At 43.4% G+C, this 27,903-nt stretch overlaps 1 protein-coding gene and 1 long non-coding RNA gene across 2 annotated transcripts in view; one reads left to right on the top strand and one right to left on the bottom strand.

Annotated features, from left to right (window-relative positions):
* Nufip1 (nuclear FMR1 interacting protein 1) overlaps positions 1-21,396 on the top strand; it is a 29,025-nt gene extending 7,629 nt beyond the window's left edge. The window contains exons 6-10 of the mRNA XM_052190916.1: positions 5,910-6,002; positions 8,120-8,310; positions 13,743-13,859; positions 19,235-19,461; positions 21,093-21,396. Of these exons, the coding sequence (XP_052046876.1) occupies positions 5,910-6,002; positions 8,120-8,310; positions 13,743-13,859; positions 19,235-19,461; positions 21,093-21,209 (745 nt within the window). The 3' untranslated portion in view covers positions 21,210-21,396. The remainder of the gene's footprint in view (positions 1-5,909; positions 6,003-8,119; positions 8,311-13,742; positions 13,860-19,234; positions 19,462-21,092) is intronic.
* The window catches only part of LOC127691277 (uncharacterized), a 37,099-nt gene continuing 11,108 nt past the window's right edge, over positions 1,913-27,903 (bottom strand). The window contains exons 2-3 of the long non-coding RNA XR_007979233.1: positions 23,305-23,611; positions 1,913-2,118 (exon numbers count right to left, since the gene is read on the bottom strand). This is a non-coding gene — a long non-coding RNA (uncharacterized LOC127691277). The remainder of the gene's footprint in view (positions 2,119-23,304; positions 23,612-27,903) is intronic.

The raw sequence follows: 27,903 nt of genomic DNA, 5'->3' as shown, positions 1-27,903 counted from the left end.
TCTTAACCTCTGAGCCATCTCTCCAGCCCTACTATCAGATTCTTATCACAAGACAATCTATTTAAAGCCTCCATTCTTATGTGGCTTTTCTCTCTATGAAGGTGAACTTTGCCCCCTTGTGGACCATACAGAAATAGTTTCTGGTAGAACCAGTGATTTCCAAGTGCTAACAGGGAATCTTAGACCATGTGTTAATGGAAACTGTGTCTTCTACTACTTTCTTGGTAATATTTATCTTGAAGGTTAGAGGTAAACCTTTTTTAACTTATTGTACATTTTTATGTGTATATATGAGGGTGTGTGCATGCCAAGACGAGTGTGTGGATCCAGGTCAGAGGGCAAGTAGAAGTTGGTTCTGTTTTTCCACTGAGCATGGTCCAGGAAGTGAGCTCAGGTCATGAGACCCAGCTACAGGTACTGTCATCTGCTGAGCCTTCTCATAAGCAGGCATTTTGTAACTAAGAAGTTAAACATTTTGCTCTTTGTAGCTAGGATCCCCAAAGCCAGAGACTTCCACTCTAATAGGAAATAGTGAACAAATAAATGAGGTGCCTAGAAAGCCAGGTGCAGTTGAAACAGTAAGGGTGACCCGCATGGATAATACTGCTCAGCCAAGGGGGTCTTTCCTTTGTCACTAGGAGGCTCTGGAAAGCAGACTTGTTTGGGAGGGCTTGCTGTGAGAAGTGAGCTTCCCACCTTCCACTCCACACCTAGGGTATAGTACACGTAGCAGGTAATTCCCTTTTAAAATACTTATATGGACACTATCACAAGTAGGCATAGACAGTGTCCCATGCTGCCTCCCCTACCACTTAGCAGTCACTGATCTGCTCTGTCAGGTCACATAAGTGGTATCATGCAGCATGTAGACTTTGAGGTTCAGAAGCCATACATGTTGGGTGTAGTTCTAGTTCATTCTCATTTCTAGTATTGTTCTGTTCCATTGTATGGCTGTATCAATCACAGTGGTTCCTTCATCTCCCACTTGAGAGTGGATTCAAGTATTTGGCATTGATAAAGCCTCTATAAACATTTGTGTGTGAGTTTGTGCTTTGAATATAGGCTTATATTTACATTGGATAAATACCCAGAAGTGGTGTTGGGTAGTCATGTAATGAGTATATACTTCACTTCAAAGAAAACTGATAAACCTTGTTGGGGAGAGGTTTGAACTCAGGCTGTGCTGATTGGCCAGAGGAAGCATTCAGAGGGAAGAGTGCCTGAAGGGTCTGCGTTAGTTAAAGGAGTTCTCCAGAAGCCTGGCCTCCGTGTCTTACTTGAAAGTGGCTCATCCTTCCCAGTAAAGAACAAGTTGAAAGCACTGGTGGGTTGGTGGCACCACTGGGGACACTTACTGCTCTTCAGTGCCTTGTTCTGATTTTGCCTGACAGAAGGTTTGCATTTGTTCTCATATTATTCCCGCATTCTAGACATAGCCTAGTTTTCAGCTTCTCATTAGGAAGCAATAGGTGTGCTTCAGCTTTAACTGGGTTTCCCTGCAGACCTCTAGAAGGAGATTGCTTTAGTGGGAGTGGACTTGGAATGTCCCCCCAACAAAATTGCCAAGAGGGAGAATAATGCAGCTGTTTCTTACTGTGCATGGTGACAGTTTTAAGTTGGTTGTGTTTCAAAACTGAGTGAAATTCATAGGCAGCCCCTGTTGAATGAGGAGGGCTGGAACAAGATTTTCCATGCTTTCTGCTGACTTTGCTCACAGAGAACAGGTGTATCTGGGTCTGGTTTTCAGGGTAGATTGCGAGTGTTCAGTGACTGTCGTCAGAAGCTGGAAGAGGAATGGGTACAAAATGCTGAGTGATGAGATGACGTGGAACTAGGGACTTGTGAGCATGAGGGGTGCCAGAGAGGACACAGGAGTGGCGGTTTGGGGTGATGACATTTATTGTACCCACAATATTAAGTGTTCTGGAAGTGTCTCTGGTACCTTTTAATTCATCTGAGGTTCTTTCACATCTTACTTCTCAGGTCTTGTCCCTTCACCTATTCAGGAGTGTTGGTGACATACTCATTAGCAGGATAGGGAACTAGGTGTGGGATGTGTGTCTGTAGTCCTGGTGTCCAGGAGGCTGTGGTGGAGTGTCTGGCCTTGTGCTGCTCTTCCTGTAAATACATAAAACAAGGCCTTTTTAGAAAGGGAGAAGTGGGGTAGATTGGCAGGAAAGAAAGGACATGGGAAATATTTTCTTTATTTTGGTTCATTTGATAGATTTATAAAACATGTACTCTAATATCAAGCAGTTTTTAAAAAGATATTAAATTATATTTCAGCTATCTATTTTCCACTTTATCTTTATTTTTTTAATATGTATTTTTAAAGAATGGAAGGATGTTTATTTTTATTTTATGTGTGTCTGGGTGGTTTTCCTGCTTGTATGTTGTTGCATTTGCATCCCTAGTGCCCAAGGGGGCCAGGCAAGGGTGTTGGATCCCTGTTACCGTAGGCTGTGAGCCTCCAGGCAAGGGTGTTGGACCCCTGTTACCTAGGCTGTGAGCCTCCAGGCAAGGGTGTTGGATCCCCTGTTAAGGTAGGCTGTGAGCCACTAGGTGGATGCTGGGAGTTAAACCTTGGTCTTCTGGAAGAGCCATCAGCAACGGCGTGCCATCTCTCCAGCCCCGATTTATTTTATCTTCAAATTTTCATTGTCTATATCCATATAACATCATATTGTGTTATATTCAGATATTTCCACACAAGTGTGTATTTTACATTGCATCAGTCTCAGGTTTTGAAGAGTGTACCCTAAAAGGAGTGGATTCCACATTGGTACAACAAAATGCTTTTTATTTTGAAGGTTACTGTTCTTGTGAAAGTTGCTCTTCTGGAGGAAGTCAGTGTGTGTTTTGACACTCTTAAGACTGCTAACATCTGTGTAGCCATTCTGCTAGAAAAGTTGTGAAAGAGACCTGGACTAAGGATTTAAAGCTGGGGAAAAAATTACATCTTTGCTTTTATCCTTCATCTTTATTTTATTTTTCAGACTAACCAAAGTTGGAGGGCCCATTGTGTTTAAAAACTGAAGCTTCCCCCCGCCCCCCCCCCCCCCCCCGCCTCCCCCCTGTTAGGAAAAAAAAAGGAAAGGAAAGGAAAGGAAGGAAGGAAGGAAGGAAGGAAGGAAGGAAGGAAGGAAAATAAATGTGTTTGTTGATTCCTGAGCTGTGAGGCAGCAGCTCTGATAAAGGCCACTCTGTCTCCCAGGGCAGACGTCCTCTAGGCGGAGCTGCTCTCTTTCTGTCACTACCCCCTCTGTTGTTCCCAGCTCAGACCTGTCTGCCTCTTAATAATGGTATATGTTTCTGATGTTCAGAAAGAAATTAAAATACAGTGACATAAGCTTGTGTTAGAGTGGTTTTTATTGAGAGAAAAGAAGAATTGTGCTCTATCTGAAATAGGCCGAGGAGAAAAGGGTAGCCGCAGTCTGAGCACAGGCTCACTGTGCAGCGGTAGCAGTTGGCACATTTTCACCCAGTAGTGGGTTCCACTCCATAAGGACATCACTGGAGACCCAGGATAGGCAGGGACACGTCAGAGGCAAGAAACACAAGGACAGGAGACATGAGTGATAGTGTCAGCACACCACTTGGGATAGTGAGGAAAACTAGGACAGGGAGAAAGGGTGGTTTAGGGTTAAAAAAACCCCAAACAGAAGGACACTGAAAGTCTCACCTTTGACACTGCTGTCCTACAGCAGGAGACACTGCAGTAAGTCACACATGCACAGAGCTGCAGACTCTTAAGACATGACCGATTACTTCCCCAGGAACATTTGTGTGTTTTCCTCATGTGTTGTAGGACGCTGAGCTGCCCCCTTTGCATGGAGGGCAGTTAGTAGCCCTGGGCTGGTGCCTTCACCACAGGTCTGCGGTGTCCGGCCTCTCTCTGTCCCGCATGCAGATGGAGCGCGCTGCCAGCCGCCCATCCTCCCTGAGGGCTGCTCTCTAAGCGCTTCTCATCTCTTAGGCAGCCATGCAGTGACCATACTGGGATTGTACAAAGAGCCCACTAAGTAGCCAAGGCCAGCCCCTCTGCCATGGCTTCTGTCTTCCTACAGGGGCTTTATTTCCTCCCTCCTAATCACCTTGGAGTTTCTTTTTGGTTTTTCCTCAGCATCAGCTTCTTTTTCCTCAGCATCGCTTTTCCACCAACCTGACACAGTGCCTTGAGTGTCGGGGAAGAGGTCACACTCATCCAAGTGCCACTTTGTGAGGCCTTAGGTGGTGCTTGTTTTTCACAAGTATCTTTCATTGACTGCTGTCAGGTTCTCATCTTATATGGCCTTGCTCTTTATAGCCCATGCTGTCATTGTCACCTCCTTACAGACAGCCACTATTCATAGCTGGGACATGCTCTGCACTGTCCTTACTGAATTCACTGCCTTTGCCTGTTCTCTCATCACTCTCCAAAGCCTTTTCCAGTCTTGTTTCCAGACCACGGGATCACTGACCTGTGGCTGTCACTGTGTGTGTTCCATGAGCTAGTCATGCAGATGGTATGTTAGTTCACTGCTTGTGAGGGTCAGACCGAGGGCATGCGCATGCTAAGCCTTCTCACTGTGAGCTAGATGCCCAGTCCAGTGATAGGTAGATAGAAGTGGCAGAACTTTAGTTGGTGTTTCTGATGATCACCAGCCTGAGTGACAGCTGTCTTTCTCTCCTCCATGTTTCCTATACTATGAAGGTTTGTGTCAGTCCAATTTTAGGGCTAGCATCTCCATACAGCCTGTGCTAAGAAATGGAATCTCTCTCACAGTGGTGTGCATGCCTAGAATTCATATTCTCATTCTCATTCTCTCTCTCTCTCTCTCTCTCTCTCTCTCTCCCCCTCTTCTCCCCCTCTCCCTCTCCCTCTTCCTCCCCCGCCCCTTCCCCTTCCCTCTCCTTCTCCTCTCTCCTTTTTTTTCTTCTTTTTGTTCCTTTCTTATTTTTTTAGACAGGGTCTCTGTCTATAGCCCTGGCTGTCTTGGAACTTACTGTGTGAGTTCCACCAAGCAGGCCTCAAACTCAAGAGCTCCGTCTGCCTCGGCCTCCTGAGTGGTGGGATTAAAGGTGTGTGCTACTATATCCAGCAAAGTGGTTTATTTCATGTGTATAAATGTGTATGTCTCTGCACCATGTGTGTACCTATTGCCCAGGGAGGTCAGAGGAGGGTGTTGGGTTCCCTGAAAATGAGTTATAGATGTTGTAAGCCCCTAGGTGGGTGCTAGGAATTGAACCCTTTGAATAACAGTGCTTTTTAGTCAGCTCTTTAGAACTTCTCTGTGGTTTGCGATCACCTGTTGGATTGAGTACAACACTGCGGGTTGAGCCTCCTTTGGAACTCAGTTCCCTGTAGTTAATTTATATTTCATATAAAGCAATTCCCTGGTGGTAATGGTCACTCTTCGTGTGATCTTGAGTTGCCTGTGTTACTTAGCTTACTTACTGATGCTCCAAAGCCTTCCACTGAGAGCTCTCTGTTGACACTGATTTGGACCAGTACATTTATGCCCATTTCTTTGTGGAGTTCATCTTGAAATATCTTTCCCACCCAAAAGAAAAGTGTACTCTCCTGGGTACTTAATTATATTTTGTCTTAGGCACAGCTGCTATTTTTAGGCTTTTTCTGTCTTCCTCAGTAGACGGTTGTTTGAGAACTGTCTCTTATGTTGGTGACTCTGTGCATGGTATGTATCTGCAAAAGTAATTGGTTAGGCAGGTTGTTTGTCTGTGTGTGGTGCATGCTAAGCAGAGACATTAGAGCAGGTCCCACGTGCTGCATGAGTTAGTGCACACACTCCTCACCTGGGTGCAGAGTTGTGTGGACCGCTGAGACACTGACGCATGAACTGAATTTTCTCCTAAATTTTAGGAGTAATTGGAAGTTTGTGATAAGTTTTTTACATTTTTTTTCCTAGAAACTACCCAACTCTGGCCAATATCGAAAGGAAGAAAAAGTTACAACTGGAGAAGGAAAAGAGAGGAGAAGTGTTGACAACCACGCAGTATGGGTGAGTTCCATGACACTGTCCATGGGCATCCTCTGTGTTCCATGGTTATGGGAACGAGAGAGAGGACACCAGCCTCTTCACATTCTGTGATCCCATTCTGAAATCTTGCTCTGTAACTTTTGCTTTAAAAAGTGTTTAAATTATATCTTAAATCCACTACCCTCTATGCATGTGATAGGATTTGACCAATCCTTTCCCTCCATGCTGCCCTGTTGATCAGCACAGGGATGACAGCACTGTCTCTACCGAGGACACACTGCCCTGTGCTTCTGCAGACAAGCAAGTTCTTACTTGTATGTGTAGGAAGCATAATCAAGGATGGTCCACAGGATTGTTTCAGTCAATTCCCTGTTGTCATTCAAGCAGTTAGCCAGCTGCTTATTAATAAAAAGTAGATCTGTTATACAGCCGGCCATGCTCTCCTGTCAGGAAAACGTGATGTCTCCTCCACTCTCGCTTTCTTGTTCAGAATTTTTCCATTTTGTTTTACTGGCCTTACAATTTAAATATACAAATCCACAAATCCTAAATGCACTACTTGATGCTCTCTCTCTCTCTCTCTCTCTCTCTCTCTCTCTCTCTCTCTCTCTCACACACACACACACACACACACACACAGACTTGCTAGCACAAACACTCTACACATCCATGTACCTAGCACATAGACTGACAGACTGACATGCAGAATGTCCTTGCTCACCAAGCTCCCTTAGCCCTGTCCTGTTCAGGGTTTCCCCATGAGCTTTGGCCCTGTTTTGGTTTTTAATTATCATTAATTACTCCTGTTATTATAATTATGTAAATGAAATCATATATACATTCTTGAATAAATGTGCTTTTTGAGGCACACACATGCTATACATACAGTTGTAAATTCATTACATATTACATATCACTCAGTTGTAAGAATTTACAGGTATTCTCTTGGTAGATGATAGCTTATTTTCAGTTTAGGTTGTTGGAATTCAGATTCCAACAAACTCTTGTACATTTCTTTTGTGGACATTAATGTTCATTTTTATTTTTCATGTGACAGTATGTTGTAGGTTATCTATATGATTAGTTTTAATAGTTTCCCAAGTGGTTGAATTGATTTACACTTCTGCTCATTGCAGATGGTCTCTCTGCTTGGTAATGTTACTAATAATACCGAGCATCTTACGTACTTATTCTTTTGGTGAAATATCACTTCAAGTGTTTGACTGTTTTTAATTTTTTTTCTAATTATGTGGGGTGGGGGGTGCTCTGAATTGTGTGCATAATTGCAGTGCCTATAGAGGCTATAAGGGCGTGTAAGATCTTGGGAGTTAGAGTTATAGGCAATTGTGAACCACCCAGTGTTGATACTAGGAACTGAACTCCAGTTCTGGAAGGGAACAATTGCTCTTAACCACTAAGCCCCCCTCTCCAGACACAAATAGCCTGCCATCCTTGATTTATAGGAGTTATAAGTTTGGTTGCATATATAATCACTCGGAGTGGCTTGTAGACATTAGGGATGTACTTCTTAATTTTCCTTCCCTTGTGGTTTTAATGATGTCCTTTTAAAAAAGATAAAACAGGAAGTACTTGTCACTAGAATTTAGGGTCAGGATGGTGTCAGACACGTCTGCTGGTCGTGATGCAGCTCAGACATAGTTGAGGACTGAGTGGCTAATGGCTGTGATCCCTAGGTGCTTGCTCTTCAGTGTATAGATCTATCAGACATCATTTTCCTTCTGCTCATAGGACTTACTTGAGTGTTTCTTGAAGAGAGGATTTGCTGAAGGTGGCATGCTTATAAGGGCTTGCAAACCTTGAAGCCCTTAAAAATGGAGTAATTTTTTAATTAAATAAGAATGGGTGTGTTTTACAATATAAACTCTTAAGACATGTGCTTATGTACGCTCTGAGAATGCCACAAGCTAAGAAAATCTGCCAGTGATGGCACAACAAAGCCCTATTTCAGGGCTCAAAATACTTGTGGAAACTTGTAGCTAGAAATGATTGAAACTTTACATTGTGGGGTGTGAACCATTAGTCTTTGGGTTTTTTATTTTTGGTCTCCTTATATCTTAGGGTCTAAGTGGTCAATTTAACATCCATGTTTCTTTTGCTTCATTTTTTCCTTACTCTAGTAAAATGAAGGGCATGTCCAGACATTCACAGATGGCGAAGATCAGAAGTCCTGGTAAACATCATAAATGGAAAAGTGGTGGGGCTAGGCAGAGAGCAGTCGTTGGACCAGGCAATCAAAGAGATTCAAAGCCCGAAGTTCCACCCATGGTTAATGTAGACCCTCTGGGTGCTTTGATCCACAGCGACTCTGGTAAGCTGAGTGAGAGATAACAGAAGTACACACTGTGTGCATTGAGGTAGAGTGGATGGGGAGCCGTCTTGGCTCAGTAAAGTGTTGGGTTAAGTACAGTGGATGAGCTTAGGAGGAACGGAAATTAAAAAAAATTAAGCCCAGCTAATAGTTCCTGAGTAAGCACTTGCTGTGCTTCGTTTCCTGTAGATGGGCCTTTCGTGCAGATGGCATTCTGGTTTCCATTTAGAGCTAAGACCACAGAGACCAAGCAGTTCTCTGTACTCACACTGTTAGCTGCTGCAGAGGCAGAACTTGAATCCAGGAGTGTGACTCTTAGTTCAGCACTAGTACTGTACATGTAATGTAAGGTCTGAGTTTGTCTAAAAAATGTGAGTATAGAAGCTGAAGATGTGGGAAGGAGTTTAGACAGATCCTTTCTGGCTATTCCTGTAGTTCATTGGAGGATCGCTTGTTTGGCATGCGCAAAGACCCACTCCAAATAAGAATAAAACAAAAACTCTATCTTTGGTTAGACCAAGGAAAGACAGAATTTTTTTAAATGCAGACTCTTGCTGTTTAACCCAGAATGACTTAGGAGTTATCCTCCTGTGTTAGCATTTAAGTCCGTGTGCTACTGTGGCTGGCCTGTCCACCTGTTTGGAAGCAGTTGCTTGGACAGCAGCTCAGCTTTGGAATTTCGTTTTTTAGTTGTCGGTGGTGCTGACCCTGAGGCACACAGTGCAGTGCTTCTCGTGGCAGCTGACACTGAGCACACGCTCACTCTAAGAGTAAAGTCCTCATTGGCCTGGAGGACATACCTTTAATCCTGACATTCAGGATGCAGAGGCAGCTGGGGCATGGCTAGCCTAATCTACATAGAGTTGCCAGCCAATCAGAACTACTCAGTGAGACCCTGTCTCAAAAAAACAAAAACAACAACAACAAAAACAGAGGGGAAAAAACCCACTTCTTGGGCAACAACAGAAAAGTGAAAGTAGCAGCCTCCCACATCCTCCGCGCTCACTCTTTCTGCATGGGAACTTAGTCCAGATCGCAGCACTCGGTTTAAATGAGGTAGTAGTTCTAGGTCAGGTCATGCCTGGGGAATCACTGCCTAAGTCCTCTTCTCTGCTGTACTTAGTGCTGTGTGCGCTTTCAGTAGTGGCTCTGAACTAGGTGAAGGCATCTTTTTCTGGAGACTGGAGTCCAGATATATACCTTTGAGTATGTTGATCCTGTGCTATCTGATTTCCTTTCAGTTCTGCTTACTAGGCTACTGGGGGTTTGTTGTTCTTGCTTTAGTCTCTTTGTGGTATTCACTAGTGTATTAATTGCATTTCTGTTGCTGTCGTAAAACATCATAGCCAAAGCAACTTAAAGAAGGAAGGGTTTATTTTGTGCTTATCATTCTAGAGGGAGAGGTTCCTGACAGCAGAGTGGAAGTTGTCAAAGACCAGCTTTGACATCCAAGGTAAACTGAGGCAGGGTGTAGTGTTGACAATTGACTGGGCTGTTTGAAATGCCCCCTGGGGGCCAAGTAGAAAAATTTCTACTGCGCTGCAAAAGACTGGTGAAAAAAGAAAGAAAAAGAAAAGGGGGAAATAATCGTGCACACACCTACCCATTCACACACTGGGTGATGGAGCAAGGCTCCAGTGAGCTGGCTCTAGCCATCTTACATACATATGTACACATACAGTGAGCTGTCTCCAGCCATCTTACATACATATGTACACACATAAACATTTGGGGGATGAGCAAGCTTCAAAGAGCAGGCTCCAACAAACTTCATATATATACACATATGCATATATCATATATACATATATGCATACACACATTTGGTAGATGAGCAAACTCCAGTGAGCAAGCCCCAACAACTTTACTTTCTTCCACAGCGTATAGCCCCCAGCAAATCTTTGAAGCAGTGTAACAATTATAATGTGATTGCATTCTATTTCTCTTCTAGTAAACGATCACAATGAGTAAATGTAAGAAAAAACACCTTCCCCACACCTTCATGTAAATAAACATTTTATGCATTACAAGTGAAAAAAAATTCCCAAGAACCCACATACATTTGCAACTAAGTAACTAGTTATAGATCCACAAAATTTAAATAAGCAAAGTAATTTTCTCAACCAGTTTTTCTTAACTAGAAGGTAGGCTGTAATCTGTGGCTTTAAAGAAAGGATCAATTACTTTATTATCTTAAAAAAAATAATCTGCCAGGCGTGGTGACGCACACCTGTAATCCCAGCACTTGGGAGGCAGAGGCAGGTGGATTTCTGAGTTCGAGGCCAACCTGGTCTACAAAGTGAGTTCCAGACAGCCAGGACTACACAGAGAAACCCCGTCTCGAAAAACAAAACAAAACAAATTCTCACATAAATCTTAAGAGAATTCTAAACTTCTCTATAAAAAACAGTCATTTCTATATAAATCCTCAGAATGTATATCTACTCATCAGCAATTTTAATTAGATCATATCAGGAAGCTGAGGGCAAACCTGGGTATCAGAACTTGGTCATCATCCTGATTACCAGCCCAGCCTTAGTGAGAAAGCACGGCAGCTGTGCCGGCCCACCTGCCCTTCTTGTTCTCCAGCCTCTAAAGACCCCGGCTTAGCTGTTAGCAATGTGTCTCTCATGATCTTGTTTGGTAATCTGTTTATACAGATTTAGGGGTTAGCTGTTTTTGTTTTGTTTTATTTTTCTTGAGTTATTTTATCTGTCGGTGTAGTGCCTTTGACAGTCCTCAGATTGAGTGCTAAAGTATTTAGATGAGAACTGGTAGGCAGACCTCACAGACTTGGGGAATAACACCTCTCAACCTCAGTGTCTTTTTTGGGGGGATGGTTATTGTAGATTAGGAGAAGGTGGTGTGTTTTCTTGAGATAGGGTTTCTTGCTCTGTAATCTAGGGCCTTGAACTTTCCAGTTCTCCTGCCTCTGCCTTCTGAGTGCCAGAATTACACATATGCACACCACGCCTGGTTTACTTTCAAGAGTTACTACTTGTGGTGTGCCTTTTAAATATATAAGAGGTAATAAGAGTCGTTTGTGTACAATAGCTTTCACCCCTTTTGGGAGTACAGTTAACACTCAAGTTATGAATTTTAAAATCTTTTCTCCTGAAACTGGAGGCTTCTAGAAAAATGGCAGACTAGGCAGCCTAGAGCCCCTTGTGGGGTCATAAAGTTCTGTAGAACATATAGAGGTCGCATTGCTGTGATCCCGACACTCAGAAGACTGGGGGGCCTGGGTTGTCCAGTGGGAGGTTGTCTTCAGTAAATACAGTGTAGGACAGAATGGAATAAGACATACTCAGAAGAGTGCACTAAAGGATTTTCAGTGACTGAAGTCACAAAATAAATAATAGTAAATTATAGCCAAGAATCTGTACTGACTTAAATAAGTATTTGAATAAATAAATATGCCTGGCAGTGGTTGCGCATGCCTTTAATCCCAGCACTTGGGAGGCAGAGGCAGGCGGATTTCTGAGTTCGAGGCCAGCCTGGTCTACAGACTGAGTTCCAGGACAGCCAGGGCTATACAGCAAAACCCTATGATGGGGGGGTGGGGGGGGGAAGAAAAAAGAAAAAAAAACCAACAAAAAAAAATGAAGGAAAGAGACAGATTTTTTTTTTTAAAGTGTGTGTGTGTGCATGCAGGCATATGCAGTGCCCACAGTGGCCAGAAGAGGTTGTTGGGTCCCCTGGGGCTGGAATTATAGAGAGTTGTGGCCTACCTTAAGTGGGTGCTAGGAACCAAACCTGTCTCTGCAAGAGCAGCAAGTGTCCTTAACCACTGAGCCATATTTCCAGCCCAAGGGACAAGTTCATACATGTAGAACACAAAATGAAAGAAATACAAAATAACCATTAGAACACCTTAATAATTGTTTCTTGCTTTAGGGTTCATGTTCTTCAAACACTTATTAATTACTGTGTTTTTAACATATGTCAAATGTTCTTTGTTTCTTTTTACTTGAGTAGATACTCAAATTTTATTGTGGTCTGATACCTCATTTCAAGGAGTGGAATAATGAAGAAGGAAATCTTAACTTGATAACAATGGAGAAACTAGATCAGTCACTCAGAAATCAAATAATAAGTCAGCGATGTCATGGACCTCTGATGAGCTCCAGTGGGCTTATCCTTTGTGATATTTGTCAAAACCAAACCAAACCAAACTGTTGTGGGTGTGTGTGTGTGGGGTCTGTCCCTAGAATCCCAGCACTTAGGAAACCGAGTGATGCTGGAGAACTATAATAGCCATATGCTATCTCGGGGTTGATAGAACCTAGGTGTTAAAGTATACAACTTTGGCTGTCTTTCTTTAGGCTCTGGAAGAGTTACTGTTGTCTGGCTTGCTCAGACAGTGGAGGAACAGACTGCATGCTCACGTTGCGGTAGACTTGCTTAGTTTGCTCATAGTGTGCTTATAGAAACTGCGTGTTCTCGTTCTCCTTATTAATATACAAGACAAGTTGATCATCTGGCTTGAAATCATTGAGGGATTTTAAAATATTGTTAGCACATCAGTTAGCATTCGGTAGTGTCGGTGGTGGTTCTGCGTGCCTTGTATGAAGGTGCAAGGCCAGTGTTCACATGATGACATTCCTGTCCTTCCCAGTGACAAGTCTGGATTCCCTAGACTGGCTCAATGAGCATTGCATGCTCAGTCTTGTGACACGTCCTATTGGCTGTGGGTGAATTAGTCATGAAACAGACAGTTACTTACTGTCTTCCCTCAGCTTTGTTCTTATGGCCTGTTTAGATTAGAGCTGATGTTTAGGAACTGCCAAAAATGGATGTAACCGCTGGTGACCTGGAGGTACAAAGAATCTTTCTGGGCTACCATTAAACCCTTTACCTTTGGCAGGCTCTTTATTACTTGCCAAATTCTCATGCTGTCTTGTTGAATTAAATTCTTAGAAGTTTTCAGCCCATTCATTTCAACTAACTCATTGACTGGATCATAGAAAGCTTCAAATAAATTTGATTTATTTAAATATTAAAAGTGAAATTTTTATATTATACTTATTCCTAAATCTAGTTTTTAGAGTTAATGATATTGGCAGAATAATGCGAATGGATGTTTTGACTGTCCGGCTACATGTAAGTTAATTGCAGAGACTGTGTCATTAAGTTAATTTTGGAAAGGCCCAAATTCCATAACCTGCAAAGCGTGATGAGTTAGCTAGGCTGTGTATAGTTAAATTTGTCCCTGTCTCCTCTGGAGTAAAGACCTTCTTAGCTTAAGATTTAAAACAAGGACAGCTTTCAGCCCTCCCAAAGTTATTTCTTGGAAAAGGTTAAAAGACTCCTCAGAGATGACTTTTTCTTATTTCACTTACAGATGAGAAGACAGCAGCTTTCTTTTTGATAGTGGCAGGCAACTCTGACCTACCCTCTGTGAGTCACTGTTCTCTCCCCTTCTGTTGCAGAGTCTGAGAAGGAAGACAAAGCACAAAGGACTGTAGTGCCCAAGGAAGTGACGCCAGCCTTGTGTTCCCTGATGAGCAGCTACGGCACTGTCTCGGGGTCGGACAGTGAGCCAGAGGGTAAGGTGGGGACAGCCGACGCCTGCGGCATGTGTCAGTGTGCAGCATACTCTCCGGCGTTAGGGCCCTTGTCAGGGTTAGCAGCTTTGGTAAATGAATAGCATTCCCGGACTCAGGAAGATTAGAAAGTTTTGGTTATCCTTAGCTTTATATAGTGAGCTTGTGGCCAGCCTGGGCACATCCACCTAGTCTCTAAAAATAATGAAATGAACGTTAAGTCTCTGGGTATCAGTGCTGTTTATAGCATACATTTATTAAGTTATCTCACTTATTCCAAGTGACCCTGATCTTGTGCTTGCATTTGCTTTAGTTTTTCATTATATTTTTATTTTCAGTGTGTGTGTGTGTGTGAGTGTGTGTGTGTGTGTGTGTGTGTGTGTGAGAGAGAGAGAGAGAGAGAGAGAGAGAGAGAGAGAGAGAGAGGAGAGGAGAGAGAGAGAGCGCAGGTGGGTATATGCACATGGACAAGTGTGCAGAGGCCAAAGGTCCTGTTCATTGTCTTTCTAAATTCCTCGGCCCCTTTCTTTTTGAGATAGGGTCTCACTGAACCCAGACCTTATCAGTTCTACCCAGGCTGACTGGACAGGTAGCTTTAGGAAATCCACCTGCCTCTGCGCAGAAGCACATGCCACCACACCCACCTTTTCCCTGAATGTGAGGGAGGGCCCAGGTCCACAGGCTTGGGGGGCAGGTGGCTTACCTCCTGAGCCTCCCTGCCCTCACCTGTGTGTTGTAAAGGATTGAAGAAATGGAATCCTTTCCTGAACCTGAGGAGTTAGTGATGCTCCAGCATCTGTTTTAGGGTCACATACTCAAGCTGTGATAGGCTATTGATGTGATACAGTATCGTTTTAATTCAGGATTTGCATCAGTAATGTAGTGTGTGCTTAGTGAGTAAACCAGTGTTCTGTAATTGTCAAAACCTGGACCTGCCAGGTATCGTCTTTAGGCTTTTCCTACTGTGAGTTTGTTATGGAGAAGGTGTGTGCTCTGAGTCATGTAGAATGGGAGGACGAGGCTGGATGAAGTTAGCAGCTGAGATAGTCAGTGTTGTGTACTTGAAGGATGTAACTGTGGAAGAGCGGAGCTTCGGTGAGAAACTTGATGTCCGTGTGTCTGTCTGTGACATGGGAGCTCTTGGATATAAACGGGCTATGGGCTAATGGGCTATTCAAGTAGTTGTTAACGCTTCCTTGGATTTTGAAATTTAAGCTACTTTGGCTTTATCAGAGTATTCCTTAACAGGTGGGGGCCTTTTTAAATTTTAAGAAAAACAGTATTTATTTCTTACTCTGGTTTCTAACATACCAATAGGAAGATGAAGTTACTCTTTAAGCACATATTATATTTCTTCCCTATCAGCTGTATTTATAACATGATAAGAAGGGAAACTATTAACAGATTACTGAGTCCCATAAAAACAAGGTGAGCTAATGTTTCCTTCTTTCCCTCTGAAGATGAAACATTTAATACTCAGCATACTCAGGTCTTCCATTTGAGGCTGCCATGTTTTTATATTGGAAGAAAGAAAAGAAAATAAGTTTTGACAATCTCACACCTCTGTTTTATGTGTTTTCAGGGTTAGAGAGGATAAGTGTGTTGACATTGCTGTGTAGTAGTTAACATTGCTGTGTAGTAGAACCTATGTAAAAATCTAGGTTTGGAGACCTAACAGGCGAAAGATGCCAACTACATCACGTCCCCTGTAGCTCCTGTTTGCTGTCACCTGTTGTCCTTCTGGACAGGAGAGGCATAGCTCTTTTATCATAGCAGCAAGTATACGTATCAGATTTTTAGGTGGATTTATTTTTACTAGACGTCCCTGCTTCAAGGAGAATGCTCTGTTTAGTACACGTAGATATCCAGAAGTATTTTGTGTAGTTTGAATTTAGCTTTATCAAGCTGTCCAGTCACTACCAGCTATCTAGTGTTAATTGTCTTCTTAGGATTTGTTAAAGGAGGGCTCTCAAGCAAGGCTAAAGCAGTAGGAAGGTGATGTTTGATCTGGGGCTGCCAGAATTGTGAATAAGGAGTGTTTCAGGTGCTTTGCTCTGCCGCTTTTCCTGACTTTATACAGATCCCGTCAGCTGGTGGGGTTTTGTTTGTTTGTTTGTTTGTTTGTTTGTTTTTGTTTTTTCCTTCAAACTGGCTCAGCTGTGATCAGAGTCCCAAGCTGAGAACTGATGTAAAATGCCACAAATCAACAAGTTACCTTAAGAGGATGGCATAGCTGGTTAAAACATTACATTAATATATGACAGTTAGCTAAAGATGTCAGAAACCGCAAGAAAGAAAAATATAAATGGCTCCCATCTCCTCATTCCTTAGCAGAAAATTGACTGTAGAATCTCTGAGTCGTCTCACCTTTGTGTTCCTTGGCTGAGTGATCAGTACTTGAAGGTTAAGTTAATAACAGCGATGCTGTGCCCACTGTCCTGAGCTCTGCAGAGTGCATCCAGAATCCCTAGCTGGTCTGTTTTACGGTTCCATGTCTCTTTCCTCTTTTCCTCATCACTGAAGAAGCATCCGTCATGTGGTCACGGCAAATGCTCATGCAGTGCTTACTCATGCTGGGCCCTGTCCTAGTGCTGTACTCAGTACCTCATAACCTCAGTACCACTGTGTGTTTTCATTGTATAAATGAGGACGTGAAAGCAGAAACTGCTTACCAGAAGACTTTTGAGTGAGGTTGATTTGAGCACAGCAATCTGACACTCAAGGCTGTGCTTAAAATGTATGCCCTGTAATTCCTTTGAGATATAATTTCCACATTTGGTCCTGTATAAAACTTGAGTATGGAGAGCATCACATCATATTGATTCACGGTAAATATATAAGTCATAGTTTGAGAGGAGAGTAGACATTTCTCTTAGAACTTGTGAATTGTGTAGTATTTATATTTTCCCCTTCATTATTGCAATAATATTGTGAAGTCGGCTTTCAGGTGTCGGGTGAACCTGGATTTGTGGGACAGTCTACTTGGTTTTGGTGTAGCTCGCCTTTAAGTGCTGATGGGTTTGACTTGCTGGCCTTTTGATAGAGGTTTGTGTCTGTACTCGGATTCACTGGGTTTGGTATGTTTTGGGATACTTTTCCTTTTTTAAGGATTTGTGTGGAATTTCTTCCTTCACTTTTTTTTTTTTTTTTTTTTTTAAGAATTCAACAGTGAAGCTATCTGAACAGCTTTTTTTGGGGAAGGTTTTAAATTATGAATTAAATTTCTCTCATAGATAACAGTATTAATTGGGTTTCCTGTTCCTTCTGAGTTGAATTTACCGGTATAAAATCAGTCACTCATAGTATTCCTTATGATTACAGTACAGTTTTCACTTTTTCATGTAGTGATTCTCCCCACACTCCAGTTATTTACTCATGCTCAGAACTTACTGTATTTATCTTTCCAAGGAACTAACTCTAGTTTCATTGATTTTTCTTCATTGCTTTTCTTTATTTCTTCTTCTTTTCTTTCTTCTTTATTAGTGGTATTCTCTCCAGTCCATACATGTTCACTCGCTTACCACTTCCCCTTGTGTGTCACGTCAAATACTTTAGACTCCAACATTAGCATCAAAGCTGTCAGTCTGCCCTTGTGTGTTGCCTTAGCCAAATAATACAAGCTTGATGCATTACATCCTCGTTTTTATTCTAATAATTTCCTAATTTACCTGGTTTAGGAAATTTAGGATATGGGTTATTCTGAAAACAAAAGAAATATTAAACTCAGTTTGTTCTATACGTTCATTCAGCAACCAGAACAGATTGCCAAGCCACTGTGAGGGAGGGTCTCCCCACACAAGCAAGGGCTCTGCAGCTTTGCTCGAGTTTCCAACCTTCAATTCATTCCTGACACTTGCCTACCTGGAGGAAGTGTCAGACCCCGCAGGCTACAGGCTCAGGTCCCGCCACTGCCCTTCCCTGGTGCCGGTTACTAGTCTTGGGTTTTTTAACTGTGCATCAATCTGACTGCCTGGCAATAAGTGAGGGTTCCATAAAATAAAGAATATTACAGAGAAAACCAGTATGTACACCTGGTGAAGTGCTGCACGGGCAGGGGTGGGAGGGACAGTGTGTCCAGCCACGCCCTCTGCAGGCCCGTCACTGCAGAATCCTTCCCATCTGTACTTTCTATCTCTGAATTCTTTGTCCTTTGAGTTTTTGTGGAAGCCCATTACACACGCACGTGCGTGTGCGCACATGTACGCATACAGAAGAGAGTTTGTAAAAGTCTGCTCTCCCTCTGTGCCATGTCCCTCCGGGGACTGACCTCGGGTCCACAGGCTTGGAGACACTGAGCTGCTAGCCTTGTATTCTTCTTTCTGCTTCATGAAATTTTGAAAGTGTTGTGAGGCAGCGCCTCGCCTTGCAGGTCAGGTCGGCACTAGCGGCTTCCCTCCTGTCTTCTCCAGCACTGCATAGACAGATGGGGTGTGCGGTGCCTGCTTTGCCTTGTGTTCATTATAAATAGCCCTTTAGCGGTCTAAGCTGTCCGTCATGGCCTGGCCCCAGCCCTTGCCCTGAGTCTCTTTCTCAGGCTGGTAGAGCTGTGCAGCTTTCTGATGGGTGCGTGTGCTGCGTCTCCATCCGTTCTGCATTGAACTGTTCTACCTTCTGCTTACAATCCTTCGGACATGTGCTTCCCTGCTGGGTAGATGTGACATCAGTTCAGACTGTGTGGTGAGGCACGCCTGCCTCTCTTAAGAGTCAGACAGTTGAGTCTTGTTCTTACTCTTTCAGGTCTTCAAGCCATTCATAGATAGCGGTCTGTTGGTAAAGCTTGAGACGTGTGGAGGTGTGCTTACAGTTTCTCCCTTCTTATTAAAGCGTTCGTCTGCCCTGCCTCACTGCTATTTAAGTGCTCTTTATCTTTCATTTTTTCCTAAGAACGTGCTTATGTTTATCCGCGCCTCTCTTGTCCCCTGGTATTCAGTACTCTTGAGTAGCTCCAACTGTCTGTCCTGTATGAGAGCTCTCTGTACTCGAGGCAGTGTCCTTAATCTTGGCAGTTTAAGCAACCAGGCTTTTTTGTTCTGTTTTTTATTTCTTTGTTCATTTTGGTGTGAGGGTTGGGGCTTCGTTGTAAAATAAATTACTGAATAATCCAAAAAAAAAAAAAAAGATTAATCCTAGCAGTGGGGGAGAGGGGGTACAACTATATCCAGTAGGCAAAGGCAGGTGGAGCTCTGTGAATTAGAGGCCAGCCTGGTCTACAAAGCAAGTTCCACAACAACCAAGCTATGCAGAGAAACTCTGTCTCAAGGTGGGGGGGGAGATGGGTGGAGGGTGGGTGGGAAGCTACCGGGTAACCGGTATTGTGGCTGGGAGAGTTATTGTACCTCTTGGTTATTTTTAAGTTGTTTACCTGCTTTTTACACTAGAAACTCCCATCAAGACTGAAGCAGAAGTTCTGGCAGAAAACCATGTTCTTCATAGCAGTCCTCCCAAAAGTCCAAGACAAAATGTTCAGACAATTGGTAGAACTGTCTCACGATCCAAGTGGGGGTACCAGAGGAATGGATTCAGAAAGATAACCCTTAAGCGGAAAAAGAGACACTGCCACCCATTATTTGAACCAAGAACACGTCACCCATATCTCCTAGAAATGGTGAGTGGTTTTTCTACATGCTGTGTCCTAAAAGTAGGGTCACCAGGGTACTCTGTGTGTGTGTGTGTTTTCAGACTGTGTGTGTTCTTTGGAGTCCTCCATGTACCAGCTTACTGCTAAAGCTGCATTTGGCAGAGATCTGGTGTTGAGTACATGCAGAACAGCTAGCTCTCGCTCATCACTGCTTGACACCAGGGTATTTAAATAGAGACATAACAATTAAGAACCATGTGTCAAGGTTAAAGTTTTCATTGAAGCGCAGCTAAATACAGTGGCAAGCTGGAGCAGAGGGAAATCATTTTCTGATTGAGAATACAAATGCCTGTTGAGAGCTGCAGAGAGACGGCTCTGCCGTTTAGAGCACTGGCTGCTTTTCCAAAGGCCTCGCCTGTGTTCAGTTCCCAGCACCACGTGCTCGTTCTCAACTGCACAGGGGACCTGATACCCTCTTCTGGTTTCACAGGCCTCAGATGCACATGCATACATGCAAGCAAAACACCCATACAGATAAAATAAAAATGAATGACTGAAGGAATGAATGAATCATTTTTTAAAAGATGCCAAGAAAAACCCAAAATGTCAAGGCAGGTCCTAAGTGGCCGACTGTAAGTCTCATTCCCCACATTGCCTGCCCTGGCCCTGCCTTTATTTGTATCTGATTTAGGCTTTAATAGTTTCATCAGCATTGAGCAGTCAAACATTTCCTGAACGCTGAAGCTGTAAGGAAGGGAGCAGTTTGTCTTGCTTCTGAGTAATGGGAATGATGCTGCTGAAAGGAAAGAATCTTCTCATGACCTCATCGTGTCAGTGCTTGTGCTGTAGCTGGGGTGTCCTGTCTGTCCTGTCAGGGTCACCTGCACACAGCTGCTGCTTATTAAATAGGACCTAGAGCATACTCTGTGGTGTGATGACTAGATATAGCCAGATGCATTTTTCAGTTGTTTATCTAATGCTGAGTTAAAGGTCACTGGGTGATGTTTCTAATCTGTGATTTAGATACTAAAAAAACATCCAAATGAAATAAAATCCCTTTTGGCAGATAACACTGTCCCCTAGTGGTGTCTATTTATTTATTTATTTACTTATTTATTTATTTATGGACTACCAGGGGGAATCTTAGCTTTCTCTCTGTGATTTCAAAAATGGGGAGAGATGAAAATAGGTGTTCTTAGAGCTAGCGTCAGCTCCTGCTGCATTTACCACACTTCCTTTTGATCGTTTGTAGACTTGGATATAAACTTTAGGGATCCTCTTTAGTATTTCTTCCTGACTTTTAAAGACTATTTTGTCAAGCTGAGAGGAAATCCTGTGCTGAAGTGGTGCCCCCGTCCCAAGGAGTGTTCAAGGAGTGCCGCAGCAGGGGGTAATGTGGGGCCTGAGAGGGAAGGCCATGACTTGTAAATCTGCCTTGCTGCTCTTTGCTCTATGTCCCTAACGCAGAGCCAGATGTGAGCATCTGTGCTGCTCAGAGAGCAGGGTATCCCAGCTCTCAATGGAAAGGGAACTGCATTTTGTATTGTCTTTTGATAAATCTGTCTACTGTCCGGTGCTCTTTCTTGAAGGAAGCATTTTAAGTTGTGTTTTTTTGGACTTTCTTTTTAACTAGCTAATCTTTTTAACTCACTTTTTAGCTTCTAGCTCCAGATATTCGACATGAAAGAAATGTGATTTTGCAGTGTGTTCGATACATCATCAAAAAAAACTTTTTTGGACTTAATACTGATTCTGTGAAAACTGAAGAAGTATAGATGTCTCACGTCTCCACACATATATGTAAAGCATATGGGAGAACACCATCTTTGAGAAAGGAGAGAAAACCAACAACTTCTGAAGACAGGGTCAGTAGTTTAACTGTAAACCTCATGGATGTTATGTTGGATTTTAAGTCTGTCCTTTGACTTTATGCAAATAAATGCATAGCTGGTCTTTTTTAAAGAGTGTGTCTGTGTTACTGGGGGTGGGAGGTAACTGAGTAGGCTTCTTTCTTTTTTTAAAGATGTATTTATTTTCTGTATGAGTGCTCTCTCTGCACGTACACTTGTGTGCCAGAAGAGGGCATCAGATCTTACAGACGGTTGACAGCCACCGTGTGAAGAACCCTGCCGAATGGGGCTCTTAAGCTTTCCACTAGTGACCTCTTTTTGGCCAAGGAATCTTTATGTGACCCCAGACTTAGATAAGTATACAAGACAGGTATACAAATCAAACCTTGAAAGCCGTAAAGGAAATTACTTTAATATACTTCTTTGGTGTGCATATAATTTTGTCATTTACTAAAGACAAGCATTATTTGCATACCAGTGAGATGAGTGTGCCTGGTTTTTTATTTAAGAATTAGATCTTGGCTGAGTATTTGGTGCTGCAGGATATAGAACATCTTCAGCATTTTCCAGAGTTAACTGATATTTTGATTTTGTAATTGTTGATGTTGAAACACTGCTTTTGTTTAAGTATATATTGTGAAGTGGCAGAATAATCTCGGGTGCCATTTTAGAAACTGATGGGACTTCTTTCCTAATCTCAAGCCAGAATCTCTAGAAGGGTTTTTATGAAGCTCAAGTCAGCAGTGCAAACAGCAGTTTTTATTTTGTTTTTGTTTATCGAGACAGGGTTTCTCTGTGTAGCCCTGGTTGTCCTGGAACTCACTCTGTAGACCAGGCTGGCCTCGAACTCAGAAATCCACCTGCCTCTGCCTCCCAAGTTCTGGGATTAAAGGCGTGCGCCACCACCGGCTAAACAAGAGTTTTTAAAATCAAACATGTGTAACCTGATCACACCCTTACGTGATCTGAGCATGTGAATCGCAGCAAAAGGCAGGTATTCCAGGTCCTGGTGTCCTATAGCCAGACCGTGAGAGCAGAAGGCTGTACACCCTGAGAAAGGCTGCAGTTCACAAGCCTGCAGCTGCCTGCAGTCAGAGATTGGGTGTGAGGTGCCGTTTATGGGGTGCTGGTGGGCACAGAGCAGAGTGTGCTCAGGATTGAAGCCACAGGTCGCAGCCCCAGAGTGTGCAGCCAGCACCACTTTGGATTCACTGCATGTTGGATTTGGATTGGTTTGTGGTCATTGTGCATATGTGCCTTTTCTGTTGCCCACATCCACACATCCACAGTTAAGGAGCTGGGGAGGGGGTTAGCATTTGCTAGGAGAACTTTTCCTTTTTCTTTTCTTTTTTTTTTTTCCATATTGCTGTTGTGTAATGAAGGAAGACTGTGGTTGAATTAATTTAGAATTGAAGATACCGGATAGTAGCAGGGAAAACTTTTTTTCAATGCTTAATTTAAATGCTTAATTTAGCCCGATACATTTAAGTGGGGAGATATATTTTGTTTCGATACAAAAGGGAGTTGTGGTTTTACAGTGACCGAGGGTAGTATTTAAAGAGCCTCGGTGGGTAGAGAGCACTTGACACACAAACCTGACACCCTGAGTGCTGTCTCAAGAAACCCTACCTAAAAATGGATGGAACTGTGGACTGGAGAGATGACTCAGTGGCTAAATGGTTCAATTCCCAGCAACCACGTGGTGGCTCACAACCATCTGTAAAGGATCTGGCGCCCTCTTCTGGTGTCTGAAGACAGCTACAGTGAACTTAATTATAATAATAAATCTTTTAAAAAAAAAGTGTACACCACCACACATGGAAGCCGGGGAAATGGAGGGACCAACTCCACAGAGTTGTACTCTTGATCTCTGTGATTCCTCTGTCTGTGTGTGTCTCTCTCTCTCTCACACACATATACATATGTGCATGCACACACACACACACACACACGTACACACGTACACTCATACACAAGTACATATATACACATGTATACAACAGAAAACACATATACTCACCTATAATGATTGTGATGGTTTGTATATGCTTGGCCCAGGGAGTGGCTCTATTAGAAGGTGTGGCTCTATTAGAAGGTGTGGCCCTGTTGCAGTAGGTGTGTCACTGTGCGTGTGGGCTTTAAGACCCTCATTCAAGCTTTCAGATGAAGATGTAGAACTCTCAGCTCCTCCTGTACCATGCCTGCCTGGATGCTGCCATGCTCCATCTTGATGATAATGGACTGAAACTCTGAACCTGTAAGCCAGTCCTAATTAAATAATGTCCTTTATAAGAGTTGCCTTGGTGCCTGTTCACAGCAGTAAAACCCTAAGACAATAAAAATCCAAAAATAAGCAATTAGGAAGACTTGGCTTCTACTATGACACTCTATCACACTGACTTTCGCAGTCCTGCCTGCCCCCAAGTCTCCCCTGTTTTCATGTCATATTCCTTTGGTCTATGTCTCTGTCTCCCGCCTCCTCCCTTGCCCCTCCCCCTCCTCTCCCTCCCTCTCCCTATGCAAGGTCCTCAGGTCCTGAGACAAGTTACAGATGGGAGCTGCCATGTGGGTGGATCTACACCTTTTTGGGCCAATTCATCTGCAGACAGGAGGAGAAACCATCACCAGGCTCTTCATGTGGGGCGTCCGCGGGACTCCCAATCCTCACATGCTGTCCACACCATATGGGATGACTCGCAGCAGGGCCACGTAGACGTGGCAGTTCTGAATGCAGGAGATCACATGCCCACGCATCTTCCAATCTCTGAGTCCAGCTTCGGTATGAGACCCTCGATCGGGAACACTGCAGCGGCTCTCTGGACTTGGGTCTTAATGCTCATATAGAAAGCACTCTGCTCCATCTCCCTGCCAGTTGCCTTTATTTTTAACAATAACTTTGTTTGATATTTAAAAATGAGTAGACTATATCATGTATATTTTTCTTTTGTGGAGTAAATGTTAAGTATTTGTAAACATCTGAGTTTTTCCAGTTTGGGGAATATCAGGATTTTGGTATTTTGCTTGCTAATTACTCAAAGGTATTATTTCTATGGTGTTGCTAATTTAATCCATTGATTTCTGAGAGCATTGTATGACTTGGCAAATTGTACCTTTTATAATTGAAATACTCTTGCCATTAGTATCTTTAATACTTTTTAACCAATTAATGTACTAAAGGGTTTATTGTTTATTTGTTTGTTTTAGGTGTATATGAGTATATAACACTTGTGTAGAGGGCAGAAGAGGTTGCCAGGCCCCTGGCGTTGGAGTTGCAGGAGGCTGTGAGCTGCCTGACTTGGAGCTGGGAATGGAACTTGGGTCCTTGGGAAATTCTCTGAAGTGCTGAGCCATTACTCCTGCCTTCAGACAGCCTGGGGAATCCCATTGCTAGCATTAATTGAAATTCTTGAAATGTTCAAATTATCCCCTATCACATTGATTTGTATTTTTTATGTATCATGCTTTCCTGTTTGTTTTCTTCTTGTTCTTTTGCTGGCACTAAGATCTATGTCAGTCCTTAGGGCTGCTCTCAGCACACTGATGTTTACAGCCTGCACGTTCTGCCAGTGCTTGGGCAGATGTAAAGTCAGGTTAGATACATGTAGACTTTCTCACATGGCCCTCAGCCACAGAGACCATCTGGAGGTCAGTGGTGGCCTTAAGTTGCTTTGGCTACGTGTGTCCGTGTGTGCCCTTGTGTGAGCCTATACCTGGGGTTGTGAGAGCTGTTTCATTTAAGGGTGATCGTTTTTTCTTAGCCAGTTTCTTCTGCACGTTCTGTCCATGGGGGATATCAACTTGTAGCTGGCTGTGGACTTTAGGCTTCTAGTGCTCTGGAAGCCCTTGTCCTTTTCAAAGTTACAATTCGATGTAGATCTGCAGCTCCGTCTCCCAAAGCCCTGGCTCCTGCTCTCTATCCTGAAAGTGTTCCCTTCAGGCCCCGTGCAAGGCTGACAGGATTGATTCATGCCTCAGTAGCTGGAAAGAGCCTGTTTGGATTCCAGCATCTGAGATTGGTTGAGTACTGCCTTTTCTGGTTGGTTGGTTGGTTGGTTGGTTAGTTGTTTTTTTGAGATAGGGTTTCTCTGTGAATATCCTTGACTGTCCTAGATCCAATTTGTAGAACAGGCTAACCTTTTACTCTCAAGCAATCTAGCTGACTCTGCTTCCCAAGTACTGGGACTAAAAGAATGTGCTACCAGGCTGGTGCTTTTTCTTGTTTTTATTGGTGATTTAGACAAGTTTTATTGCCTCTACCCCCCCTCCCCTTTTGTTGTTTTTTGAGACAGGGTTTCTCTGTGTAGCCCTGGCTGTCCTGGAACTCAATCTGTAGACCAGGCTGGCCTCGAACTCAGAAATCTGCCTACCTCTGCCTCCCAAGTGCTGGGATTGCAGGCGTTGTGCCACCACCGCCCGGCGGTGCTCAATTCCTGATCCTCCTGTGTCCGTCTTCCAAGGCAGGGATCGCAGTGTGCGCTTACTCTGCTCAGACCTCTAGGTGTCTTTTCTTAGTGTTAGCTGAGTTGCCACGTAGAGTCATCCACCCACCGCAGCTTTTCATTTTCCTCTTTTGACCTCTTCTGATATACTCCTGAGATTTTAGCTTCAGATTAATCTGTTACTTTGTTAAGATAAAGTTTCTCTAAGTATCCTAGAACTCCCTATGTAGACCAGGCTGGCCTTGAAACTCACGAGATATCTGTCAGCCTCTGCCTCCCCAGTTATGGGACTAATAGTCCCATCATCAGGTAATTTCTTACCTTTTGTTATATTATAATTTGCATAATGTTTATTACCTGAATTTTAATGTTTCCTATTGGCTTTGTCTCCTTTTTCCTTTTCTCCTCTTCTTCTTCCTTCCCCTCTTCTCCTGCTCCTCCTCCTGCTCCTCCTCTTTGCCTTTGTTGCTATTCCTTTCAACTCAGCATAATTTTCTACTTTGTTGCAACATCTTCACATAATCAAGTTTGAGTCTTTATCCTTTGAATTTTTGTTTCAGGCTAAAATACTTTTCCTTCATAATTTTGAAGGCAGTTTTCTGCCTACTAGTTGCTTACTGTATTCAGTATTGTTTGTCAGACACCAATTTCATTATTCATGTACTTATGTATTTATTTATTGTTTGATAAATAACCTGTGTTTCTGTCATGAAGACTTAGGGTTTGTGTATGTGAGCATATAATTGGAGTCCTAACATTTCACCAACAGGTCTTGATTTATATGGGATATTTGTGGTTTATATTATTACCTCAGACCTTTCTTGTGGAAAATTGTGCCGTTCATGAAACGAGGGCCTTTTCATCCCAAGGACCAGGCACTTGCTGGTCTTGAACCCCCTCCTGTTCCCAGGAGGGCCTTCACTGGGAACCCATTTGTTGGCTTTGAAGGAGTTAGGGCTTTCTGTCCTCTCACTGATTGATCATTTGCTGACTGATCCTAGCATAGCCTGGGACTGTTTTGACTCATGGTCTCCATGGCAAGCCCAAGGTGGTGCCTTTTCTCATTTCTTGTCACAGTGGTTTGTAGCTGTCTTACAGGGGAATCCCCTGGAGAGCAGGCTCTATGCTAGATTCCCAGAGCCAGGACTGTAAATGCCACCCCCACCCCAGAGGGGCTGGAGAGATGGCTCAGTGGTTAAGAGCACAAGCTACTCTTTCAGAAGTCCTGAATTCAATTCCCAGGAATCACATGATGGCTCGCAGCCATCTGTAATGGGATCTGATTCTCCCATCAAATTATTATGAAGAGCACTCATATACATTAAATAAATGAATGCAGTTTTAAAAGCCTGTTTCAGCGATGTTCAGGGGGGGGTCTGCGATGCTGATGCTGTGTGTGCATGTCTTGGGGGGGGGTCGGGGTCCTGAGAAGTGAGAGGTTCTCAAGATTACAGGCATGTAAATGGAGCACAGACACACATGCAGCAGAAACACTATACACATACAAAATTAAGTTAAAAGAGAGACAGACCTGAGGGGTAGGGCTCTGTGGCACAGGGCTTGCCCATCTGAATGTTTTTCTGCATGTGTGTATGGCTGGTGTGTGTGCATGCTTATGGAGACCTGAGATTGGGGGCCAGGTGAGTTCCTCGGTCATCCTCCACTTTATCTACCGAGGTAGAGTTTCTTGCTGAACCCGGTGCTGGCATACACAGCGGGCCTAGCTGGCCGGCTTGCCCCAGGGTCCTCCCAAGAGCCAGGATTACAGGAGCCAAGGCCAGATATTTTTATTCAGATGCCAGGGACTGAACAATGGTTATTACACTTGTATAGCAAGTCCCCTGCCTACTGGAATAGCTCCTGTGCCCAAACTACACACAAGACGAAACCAAGTGGGCAAGAAGGGAAAATGTCAGACAAGCAAATGGATGGCAGCTCCTGCTGAACCGGGGACCTCTAGTTTGAGGACTTTGATGTCATCAGATGGTTGTCAGATTCCACAAAGCCTCCTATCTAGGGCCATCCCGAAACTGCTGAGTTGCTCAGACCCAGATATTACATCCTTCACCTAGACACTTAGAGACATTGTGTCCAGATGTACCACTTACACACAAGTGAAGCCCAAAGGAGGGAGAGGTGCCCAGGAAGGAATCCCCACCAAGGAAGCACCTCTGAGTAAC

This window comes from Apodemus sylvaticus, chromosome 8 (assembly GCF_947179515.1).
Source record: "Apodemus sylvaticus chromosome 8, mApoSyl1.1, whole genome shotgun sequence".
Lineage (NCBI taxonomy): Eukaryota > Metazoa > Chordata > Mammalia > Rodentia > Muridae > Apodemus > Apodemus sylvaticus.
The sequence above is the reverse complement of the archived record's forward strand: the minus strand, read 5'-3'. Positions and strand labels throughout refer to the sequence as shown.